At 43.9% G+C, this 12,026-nt stretch overlaps 1 protein-coding gene across 8 annotated transcripts in view; it reads right to left on the reverse strand.

Annotated features, from left to right (window-relative positions):
* Positions 1 to 5,286: 5,286 nt before the first annotated feature.
* Positions 5,287 to 12,026, reverse strand: part of Pard3 (par-3 family cell polarity regulator) — a 556,386-nt gene continuing 549,646 nt past the window's right edge. For 7 of the 8 annotated variants that reach the window (XM_028767787.1, XM_028767783.1, XM_028767785.1 and 4 more), the window contains one exon: positions 6,614 to 7,151. In XM_028767787.1, coding sequence (XP_028623620.1) covers positions 6,809 to 7,151 — 343 coding nt within the window. In that variant the 3' untranslated portion in view covers positions 6,614 to 6,808. Of the gene's footprint in view, positions 7,152 to 12,026 lie in introns of all 8 variants that reach the window. The other variant, XM_028767780.1, reaches the window with a different exon arrangement.

Raw genomic sequence — 12,026 nt, forward strand, 5'->3', positions numbered from 1 at the left:
TAGGGGCGTGAGGTTGCAGACCAGCTGCAGCATCTACCCTGGCTCCTGCTTCCTGGTCCTGTGGTCCATTTTCAGGAGAAGGCCTGAGTTGCAGACCATGAATATTCCCCACACAGGAGCCCTGAAGAACTTCCCAGGGGAGGGTGGGCCCCAGTCAGTTCCTCTATCTCTCCCCATGCTCTGAAAGGCAGGCCAGTCTTGGCACCCCTCTGCCTCTCTGAGATATCACAAATATGTTTAAGATTGTAAATGAAATAAGCCATTGGTTTCATTTGGAATGTATCAGAGTTAAAAGTTTCTTTCCATGCATAATTAATAGTCTACCTCTTTGAAGATAAATTCTATCTATCCAACTATTAATGGATCATTTCCCTTTGCCTGTTGCTATGTCATTTCTTTGCCCAAAGTAAAATACAATACTGAGAAAAAAGGATTGGTAAAGAATAAATTTTCCTAAAAGTAATTTACGTTTTTTTCCCAATGAGAAAAGCCGGAGAATGTTAAATGTGTGTCCAGCTGACAGCCAGCTGCAAATGCCTTACATCTTAGTGGGCTTCGCCTCTTTGTGCTGAAAGTGCCAGTGATATAGCACAAATCACATTGCTTTGCAATCTGCCAGCACCTCTTTTATTCTAGATGGGTTACAGGCCTCTCCTGCATCTGCTGGGACTGACTTTTGTTATGCCAGCCCTGTGCTTGGCCATGTTCAGCTTCCCTGGGGCTGTGGCCCACTTGTTTTCCAAAAACATGTTTGTTGTTTCCAGTTTGCTGTGAGTCTTTATTTTCTCATCATTAAATAGCCTGATTTAGAAGTTCCCAGAAAACAAAACAAAACTCCATACCTACACTAAACATTCTCTAATGATCATTGATGTGTCGGAACTTCAGTGACCATGGAGAGGTTGGTATGTTGCAGGTCCAGGGTCAGGTTGTCTTGGGTTATCTTATCCTATAAATAGCCATTTGTTGCCCACCTGTGTGAGATCCAACATCCTCGGAAGGATTAGATATATATGAATAGGTTCTTTGCTCTCATCAACTTCAAAGCTAAGAATGATGGCAGCTAGCATCTGTGGCCTGTAGCTGAGATTTCCACCATTTTGCCCATAGCCTGCCTAGCTGATGTTTCCACCAAGCTATTTTTGAAAAGTATTTTGATTTATGATTGTTTTTGTCTCCTCATTGAAACAAATGGCATTTGAGGTAATCTAATCTATGTTTCCTGGCCATGGTCATTTGTATTTGCCTCTAGAATAAGCTGTCTCTTACTCTCTTTGTGATGAGAGCTATTCCTTTTAAGAGGAAGTAATTCTTTCTGGTCTACTAGTCATGAACACTGACACGCTGGAGCCATGTAGTGAATCTCTAGTCACTAATAAGGGACTGAAGTAGAGCCTGACTAGAGGTCAACATGGCCCAGTAGCAGTAAAGGCCCATTAAAGTAAAACTATTTCCTTCAGATCCAGAGGATCTAGCTTGGTAGTTGGTCAGCTGATTCATCTGTCTAAAGGATTATCCTTCAGGAAGGCAATACCACTTAAAGCCACACTAAGTAGATAGGAGGTAAAATTATCCCTTTAATATTGATGGCTTTCTCCCCACCCCCACCCCCAGAATCTCCATCATCGGTGAACGTTGTAGAATGTTCAAGAGTAGTTGCTTACAAGACCAGAGACAACTTCGTAAGTCTGCTTACTTCTGAATTACTCCTTTAGAAAATGTTACTTTTCCAGTTTTTTTCTTTCTGTATCTCACTCAGCATGCTTTCTCTGGTACTTTTGGCCTCCTTCTTCTTTCTCTGAAGTTCCCCTCCCTCTCTTTTTGCCAAGTGGGCTCTTCTTTATCATGGGGCTGACCTTTATACTGACCTGACTCAAATGGCATGGATTTCTCTCTTCCTCTACTTCAGGCAGCTGCTGAGGTTCACAGTTCACCGCTTTGGGGTTTTTCTTTTAAACTCAAATAAAATTGTCGTTGAGCTTTCCTCTGAGTTTTTTTTTTTTTAAAAACAAGACTAAAAACCGCAAGTGAGAAGCCTGATTTCTCCTTAACATGTTGTGACTCCATAGAGACTTCTCACAATTTCCAGTAAGAAGCAAACATTTTAAATATGGGATGTCATGAAAAGGCCATTATAAGTGCATACATGTCAGTATGTATATTTGTACATATTACACACATATATAATTTTAAATACACATGGATAGGTACTAGGCTCAATCAAATTAATTTTCTTAAATTTTTGTTGTACTGGAAGTTGAACCCAGAGAGGGCTTTGCACAGCTAGGTGAGTATTGTATCAGAGAGCTCTATTCCCTGCCCACTAAAATGGCCTTACTAACTGTATATCTCTTCATACTTTCTGTTGTGTTTAGTTCAAATGGAAAGCACAGTTACCATTAAATAAGGTCACAAAAATTATTACAAATCTTTCCCTACCGTTCTGTGCTGAGGAGGGAACCTAGGAATTCACATGCATTGCCCGACATTCTTAACTCTTTGTCACCTTTATCTGGAGACAAGGTCTCAGAGTAGTGTAGGCAGGCCTTCAAACTGTGATCCTCCAGTCTTAGGAGTAGCTGGAATTACCCTCAAGACTAGGTCTGGATCTTTTGTTTTTGATGAAATCTTTGTGTCCCAGTGGTGGATCAAAGTTAGGATTTGCACTGAACAATTAAGAGACCACTGCTGCCGCCACAAATGAATGCTGAATGAAAGTAAGCCCCGTATGAGCTGAACCCTAAAACCAGGTCATTAGGCAAGATCAGGCTGATTCTGATATTCATGGTCTATCTTCTTGTCACTTGCAAACTACAATATACAGTCCTTCCCCACTTGTGATCCAGTGGGCCCTGAGCCATGCTAGACTGTTCAAACAGCAAACCCTTCAAAGTTGTGCTTAAAATATTTTCCTCATAAGACATTTCATAGAACCCTAGTAGCAAGCCTCCACACTGTTTCAGGAGGCCAGCGACACTGTGGAGAGTGGCTAGTGAGGAGACACCCACAGCTCCACTGGGACCAAACTGTAAAAGGCTTCTGGAAGCCAGCAATGGTGTGAGATGAATCATCAGCCATTCAGAGAAAGGGTGTTTTCCACACATTTAATTGATTGTAGAAGAGGAACTAGAAGAACAGGAATTCTTCAGAGCTCTTTATGGGGGCAGTGGGCTTTGTACATGTACTGTCCTCCTCAATCAGTTGCCCCTGCTCCAGAGCTAAGGGTAAAGCTTGCTGTATAATGTAAACCAGAGAAGAAAACTGGATCATTTATAGCTGAATCCAGTTTGCGTATGTGCACATGGTGGTGTGTGTGAGTATATATGTGGTGTGTGCTGTGTATAAATATGTGTGTGGTGTGTATGTGTGTGTGTGTGTGTGTGTGTGTGTGTGTGTGTGTGAGGTGGGGGGGAGGGAGAGAGAGACAGGAAACCATCTAATGTGGGAAATGATGTCTTCTATATAGAGGGCAATGCCAGCCTTGCCTTTATCTAGGAACTTTGAGGGTGACTATTAGCCTCTTGCTTTTAAAAAGAGAGAAAGAAAGCTTATGTTTGGAATTATACCCTCACCCTCACATAGTTTTTTAAAGTCACTTTAATCCAGCGTGCTTTTGATCTAGTCATTACTCAGAGCTGAAGGTGATTCTCCATTAAAGCCGCCCCTCCTACATTCCCACTCTCTGACCTGTGAATGCTCTTGTTAGCTGCCTTATTAAGATGATATCCTGTCTCTGAAGTAAGAAAAGAAGATTATCTCTTTACTTCATATGTCATCATTGGAGAAACCTTTTTCTTTTTGTTCAAAAGGGAAGGGGGAAAATAAGAGAAAATAGAAAGACAGCATCCTACAGATACTTAATTTTTTTTCTGGTGCACTATGTTTTCCAAAGGAGGGGACTTCTGTCACCTCCAGGTGGTCCTTAAGGCTTTAGTGACATGCTTTCCTGTGACTGTAAACAAAAGCGGGAATCATGCCATACCTGCTTGGTTTCAGGTGGCCTGTGTGTCTGTATAACGTGTATGTTTGTGCATGCATGCATGTGTGAGTACCTAAGTTCTGAGGACTCACAGGATAATATGGAAGCACACCAAACACACAAACACAGAATCACAGGTGCTGTGTACTGTGTGATTGTGCCTGCTACAGTGTAGACAACAGGTGCATTTTCAAGTGAAACTCCAGGCATGGGGGAGCTGGCTAGAGGGCCACAATGTCACCTGGCTGTCACACAACAGTTAGGGCTGTGATGTAACCTGTCTGGAGGGCCACAGTTAGGGCTGTGCTGTCACCTGTCTGTGAGCTGGTTGTCAGTGGGTTGGAGGGTCACAAGTAAAGGCTGTGATGTCACCTGGCTGTCAGCTGTCTGGAGGGTCACAGGTAAAGGCTATGATGTCACATAACTGCCAGCTGTCTGGAGGGCCACAGTTAGGGCTGTGATGTCACCTCCTTCATCACCTGGCTATCACCTGGCCATCAGTGGGCTGGAGGGCCACAGGTAAAGGCTATGATGTCACCTGGTTGACAGCTGTCTGGAGTGCCAGAGTTAGGGCTGTGATGTCACCTCCTTCATCAGTCACCAGAAACTCTCCTGTTCAGATGCCTGGGGGCAGGGAAGTAGTGTGGCACAAATAAGAACTTTGTCCATAAAGAGGTTCACAGCCCACAAGAGAAGGTGCTAGTTACTGCCAATGGGATGTGTTGAATTACTGCTTATAGAGGGATGATTAGTCATCTTTGATTGTCTATCTTATCTCTATAAGTGTCTTTGGCCAAGATCACCAAAGGCAACACAAGACATGTGTGGTACTCTGTATGACCTCTTTCCTTTAATTAAGTCCCTTAGCCCATACCTCCCAGGGGCTCCCTTGAGCTCTCCAGGTCTTCCACAATCCTTATTAATAAATGGCTCCATTTATATATTTATTTGCATATATCTGTACATATGTAAGTATACATGAAACCATAATAAAAATAAGAGGCCATGAATTTCAAAGGGAGTAGGGAACATGGGAGGGGCTGGAGGAAAGAGGGGAGAAAGGATGTAATTACTATTAATGGAATGAAAAATATATAAAAATTTAAAAGAAAAAAATGGGGCTCTTGTCTTTTCCATTCCCTCTCCGTGGATGGTCAAACACTCCCTCACTTAATCCTATGTTTGCACTGATAGAAAGAAACTTTCCACTTTCACTAAATATGAAAAAAAAAAAGACATCTGTTAATATACTTTTTAAACAACCCAGCTAAGGAAGAGTTCGCCAGGAAAACTAGAGATACTGCAAAGAACAGGAAGAAATATGTCTTTTATTAGAAGTCTTATATGTACAGGGACAGCTGTCCCTCACAGCTTAGGAAGGCTGTGAGAAAGCCACTGCCATCCAAGGTCACCACGCTTACTTACACTGGAAACACCACTTAAACACCATTGAATGTCATTAACAGATAAAGCCATTACACACAGATGCAGAGAGACACGGCCCCTGTGGACGCGGCGTATTATTTTCTAAAAACAAGTCTACACAAAAAAATACAATGTGCCAGTAAAAAAAAAAAAATAGGCATATCAATACATGTCTTTTTTCTTTCTTTCTTTTTTGTTAATACATGGTACTCTGAGCTTTTTTTCTCAAGGGTTTTTTTTTTATTATTATTATTTCTCATATCGAGATCCGCAGGCACTTAGCAACCCAGCCTTGGTTTACAATACAGGATGTTCAGACCAACAGATGAACAGCGGGAACATGGAGGGCCTGGTGACACAGGCATGCACGAAAACGTGACTCCTGGTGCTCAGAGGGACATCAAAGGGTTCTCTTATTTGTCTTTATGATAAACGGCAGAATTACTTAGTAATGTGGCCTTGTCGGGAAGGGACACAGTATGAAGGAATAGGAGACAAATACTGACTCCAACCTCAAAAGCTGTATTGAGATTGATTCTCAGAATCCGAAGTGACTGACTTATTTTTCCTGGTCCCACTCTGTGCCTTCCTTGCCAACCTACTGTGACACAAATGAAGTAAAATAAGGATAGGATAGACAGGTCTAAGCTCCTCCAGAGAATTTTCCCTCAGTTCCTATCTTCTTCCTCGGGGTGCATACACATGGGCCACTCCCATGTCCCTTGTTCCCAAGTGTCATGAACGTGACTGAACACGTGTATTTAATAAACACAGACTAGAATCATTGTGATATGGGTAGTGGAGTTATAAGGCAGTTGGAAAGTACCCCCAACCCCCCATAACCAAACGGCACTGGCATATGGCTTGGCTTCTTCACTACCACCCTAGAGCCTTCATGCTCCGAGGATCTGAGGAAAGAAAGAAAACCCCAGATTTTGTGGGAGAACAGGGGTAACCCTGCTGCAAAGTTCTGGAAAGCCCCCGTTGTGGTACACGCCACAATCATTTCGATCTACCAGAGACTGAGATGTCACATCCAGGGGGGATGGGCGTCAGCAACACCTGCAGCCTCGGGGTCACTCTCTAAGATGAAGCTGTGACGTCCACAAACATCTTAGATATGGAGCTGAAGTTTCCGGTACTGCAGAGAAGCAGGTAGTTGATGCCTTGAACTTGAGCCTGCGGCGGGGCTCGCCCGCGCCCTCCTTCGACAAGATAGATGCAGTGGCAAAGACATTAAGGCCTTCCATTTCTTTGCTCATGCTGCTTAAAGGCACTGATACCAGCGACAGAAGTGTTCTGTAGTACCACCGAAGGGTTTTTTTTTAACTCCCAAGTGCACAAGTCTTCACGGGGAAATGTCCTTTATTGCATGACACAAAATGCTGCCATCCTCCTTTGAGCTCAGGAGTAGAAGGGCCGGCCTTTCTCGGGTGTCTGTAGTCTGTTCAGCCTGGCTACCTGAGATGGAGAAGGAGGTACATCTTGTCGGAAGGGCCCTCTGACTCCATCAGCTGGTGGCTGCTTCTTCAGCTGCTGCTCCTTCCGCCTCTGCTCCTGTCGGAGAAGCTCCTGGGTCTCCAGCATGACCCTAGCATTGAAGCCATGCCCACCTAGGTAGCCGTTCCTTGAGCCCTGGTAACTGGAGTACCTGGGGTTCTCCTTGGCACTCTGGAAGCCTTCGCCGGGGGCGTAGTTCTGTTCCCAGGAATCCTGTGATATGGAGCTGGCATTCTTCCTGCTTTGTCTAGCAATAAAGCAAAGAAGTCAGTCAGGGATGAGAGAGAAATGAATCTACAGGCTTTGGCAAATATCGTCATGACCTGATCACCCACCCACCAGGTATCACGGTCAGGGACTGGAGATCTCAAAATTGACTATCAGAGCTTGGGAAGACACCAATACCTTGGCTGCATGTTGTTGTTCAAACATAATGATCTAAGTTCAATCCACAGCACCCATGCAAAAAGCTGGATGAGATAGCACACATTTGTCATTCCAGCAATAAGGAAGGGAAACAAGAAGATTCATGGGGCTTGTTGGCCAGCTAGCCTAACCTACTTGTTGAGCTCCAGACCGTCAAGAAACCCTACCTCAAAAAACAAACAAACCAAACCAAAAAACCATAAAACAAAAACAAGACAAAAAAAAAACCCAAGGTAGATAGTTCCTAAGGAATGACACTTGAGGGTGCACACACATGTACCTGAACACGCAGCCACGCCACAAAAATAAAAAACAAAAACAAAAAATCTTGGTTATTCTCAGCCAGTCCCTAGTTTCAGCTAAGTGACCAATGCTAACAGAACAAAAGACAGAAGCAGACTCAGCAGATATTTAGGAGCAGGTGCATCTCCTAGCTTGAGGTGCCCTCTGTTTTGCTCAGGGCAACCAGGTCCTCTGCAGTGTGGGGCACAGACACAGCATCTAGCTTTGCAGTAACCTCTGCTCCCTTTAGTGTTATAGTTCAGGTCTAAGTTACCCACGTGGACATTGTATCTAGCTGCTGCCAGGGTGGTGCGTGTTGCTCGCTTTCATCTTCCAGAGACTGGGACACCACTCTGTCATAAGGCAGCTCCTGTGATAGACTACAGCATGACCTCATACAAAAATGAAAGTACGGCAGGCAGAGAGCTGAGCCAGTTCAGCTGTAGGAGCACTGGCCCAGCAAACAGGAGGCCTGGGCTCCATCCCCAGTAACCACATAAACCGGGGATTTGTATTGCATGCCTATAATTCCAGAATTTGTGAAGCAGAGACAGGAGGATCATTCAAGGTCATCCTGGGTGACAAGAGACTGTCTCAAAACAACAAGTCATTAACAAAACAAAGCAAGTAATGCAACAGGAAGTCCCTACCATCTTCAGCTTGACTCTCTAGAGTTCTGTGTATCAGTAACTGGCACAGGTCGGGGGTTTTACAACTTTCTGTCTAGAAACACTATTTTTTTCCACATGTCAGCTTAGATAATTCACTTCTTATCACCCCAGGATAGGGAGGCAAACCCAAGCTGCACAAAAACTTCACCTCCTACTACTTCTGCAAGGGGCTGGCTGCGGTTTTCAGGAAACACGATTCTGAAACATCTTTAATTTACTATCAAGGCTCTAGATACTTCTATGAATTTGCAATAAGATTGCCTTTGATAAAGCATAACAATTTTGTGCCAGGAAGGAAGATATGCCCTATTTTTTCCTCCTTGAAAACAGAAGAGGGAGGAGAGATGACTGTCATAAAGAAAATGTATTATTGCTCCATTTATCAACACGAAAATCATCTGGCAGCAGTAGGTAGAGCCTGCTTGCATCAGTCTCTTACATTAGCACTCACAACACTGCACATTCATGAAGAGACCTCGGGAGGCCACTATGTCTCCCATAGGAACAGAGTGATCAGCATTTGAATGTTCTGGAATGCTGGCAATATGGTCCAGGGTAGAACCTGCCCAATTTCCCCATGACTTGAAATTATAGTTGAGGGAGACAACTGAGGATGGAAATAAACTCTCAATGTCACCACCGGCTCTGTGATCCGCTGAGAAGAACAGTGGCTCCCATCTGGCTCCCCTCATGGGAGCCACAGCAGAATCCTCAGATGGGATGGAGTAAGTTCCTTTGCCTAAAGCACTATTGTCTTCAGTTTAAAAATCATAAACTAATCCTACCGGAGATGTGACGGATGGATAATGTCAGTGTGAAGCTTGGGATCTGACAAATGTCGTCTCTTCATCCATGACTTCCTGATACTATAGCTAGCTACGTTCCTCCCTGACCCTGTATGTTCTCTGCATAGAAAGGTAAAATGCAGCTACCCCAGGAATGCAGGTTCTTTCTGCATTGAAATTTGTGAAAAATCAGTGAGGTTTGTTGGGGATGGAGGAGAAGATGCTGTGGGAGGAGAAACCATTTTTGTAGCTCAAGTTTGCTTCAGATTAATGAGTACATGAGTACAAAATAAAGCAAGAATTTCCTGAGGTTTGAATTAGGGTATGGGGAACATGAACACACACGCAGATGCACACACACACTCACACATACACTCATACATACATATACTCTCAAACACACATACATTCTCATACACATACACACATACATTCATACACACACATAGGCACACATACATACACTCATACATACACATACATTCATATACACATATACACTCTCATACATACATACATACATACATTCATATACACATAGGCACACATACATACATTCATACATACACACATACTCTCATACACACATATACACTCTCATACATACATACATACATACATACATATATACATGCACACACACAGACATGCACATGCACACACCTTACTTTTTTTGGTGAGGAAGTTATTGGTGTCCCTATGTTCTTCATTAGAAAAGAATTGGCAATGAGCCAATGCAAGAAGGAAGAAAAGGAGGCAGACAGGCTGAGGAAATGGCTCAGTGGCAAAGTGCTCACTCTGCAAGCATGAAGACCTGAGTTAAATCTCCTAGAACCCATGTAAAAAGCAACATGTGACTGCTCATATTTGTAATCCCAGGGCTTAACGACAGGAGGATCTTTGGGGCTCACTAGCCAGCTAACCTAGCCTAACCAATGATCTCTAGGTCCAGCGAGAGCCATTTGTCTCAGGAAGTAAAACTGATGATGCCTGACCAATATTAGCTGAGATTGTCCTTTGACCTCCATAGGCATGGACACAAATGTGCCCGCACACTAGTGGACATATATAAACATGCACTTACTTGTACACATGGTATGGGGTAAAGGAAGAGAGAAGAAAGAGAAAGGAAGAGAGAAGACAGAGGAGGAGAGGAGGGAGGAAGAGAGAAAGAGAATGCATCAGAGGGATCCGAATTTGAATGTTCTGAAGAGTCAACAATATTATAACACACAGACATACAGATACACGCATAGACCTACATACAAATACATGCATACAGACACACATAGGCACACATATACACATACATGCATACAGACATACATATATAGAAACACAGACATAGACAAACACACACACACACACACACACACACACACTCTCCTACATTAGAAGTTAAACATCCAAGTACCTGGCATAGGGAAGAACAGCTTAGGACCACAGAAATTCAGATTCTGAACTGTTACTTGGTCACAGTGTGGCCCGGAGGAGTTGTGTTCTCAAGGCCCAAACTATCTCATCTGCCAGATGGGCTATAGTTGCTGACTGTATAAGGAACTGGGGAGAAATCAGCGAACCACCACATGTAAATTGCTCAGAAAAGAGACTGGCTCTCTTCAAATGACTTATGGGATCTGGAGAGCAAGTCAGTGTCTAATATTAGCTTCTGGATTTATGGTAGAGAGGGATGACGGTCACTTTTGGGACCAAGGATAAGTAGTAGGAAGTACACTATTAATTATCCCTCCCTTGCAGAGACAAGCAGGTTAGGATCCAAGAGCTGGTGCCCAATGATGGTTACTCCACAAACAGTTGTACATCCTGCCCATGGTCATTCAAAAAGACCACAGCAATAGCAGCCGCCTATGTGCTCTCCCTGAATTTGTTCACAGTCATACCTAAGTCAGCTTGGTGTGGCTCCCTGAACTGTACTGTACACCCAGCTAGGTACTAACTTCCTCCTACTGGTTATAACAGCTTCCACCCCCATGTAAGGAACTTGAGCCAAGGTCACAAGGCAAGGGCTTTGCCACCAAGATAAGGGAGACAGAGAGCAATAAAGAGAGACAAAGAGAAAGTCTTTGAAACAGATAGGGACTCAATAGCCCTGGTGGGAGAGGACATGAGGGTGCAGTGGCTGGTGAGAAGCAGAGATGTGTGGGAGAGCACCCATACAACAGATACAGTCACCACAGGGGAGGAGGAAAAGGGAACATGGAGAGTATAGGAGAAGGAGAGGAGAGGATACTACCTGGCAGCCAGTGCACAGGTTCAGATGGACAGCTTGCTTTGGATACCAAATATTTTTGCTGCTGTGATAAAACACCGTGACTATAAACAACTTGAGGGAAAGGTTTCTTTCAGCTTACAACTCTCAGCCTACAGTTTCACTGCTGAGGGAAGTCAGGGCAGGAACTCAAACAGGGCAGGGACCTGGAGGGAGGAGCAGATGGAGAGACTGTGGAGGAACACTACTTACTGGCTTGCTTCCATGACTTGCTCAACCTGCTCTTTTAGAGCACCCAGAACCACCAGGCAAGGGTGGCACTTTCCAGGGGGGTGGGCCTTCCTACATCAATCACCAACTGAGAAAAATATACCACAGGCCAATCTTGTAGGTACTTTTTTTTTTCCTCAATTGAAACTTCCTCTTCGAAAATGACTATACCTGGTGTCGAGCTGACATAAAGCTAGTCAGTACACCAAAGAAAGGAGCTCATTTAGGAATTAAAGAAAACATGCTAGTCTAGATGAGAGCCGAGTGAGGGGCTTGCTGGGGTCCCCTTTCCTCAAACTGCCACCAATCTGGCTATTGTTTTCCCACTGGTAATTACCAGTGTGACTCCCACTCAGCCCATGCATGTCACAGAGTTTACACATTAGGTTGGCACATGTACACTCCTGATTCAAACCACCTTCTCTACTCCAGCTGATGCAGTCTTGGTCACTTGTTTT

The sequence above is a fragment of the Grammomys surdaster genome, unplaced genomic scaffold (genome assembly GCF_004785775.1).
Source record: "Grammomys surdaster isolate TR1022 unplaced genomic scaffold, NIH_TR_1.0 181, whole genome shotgun sequence".
NCBI lineage: Eukaryota > Metazoa > Chordata > Mammalia > Rodentia > Muridae > Grammomys > Grammomys surdaster.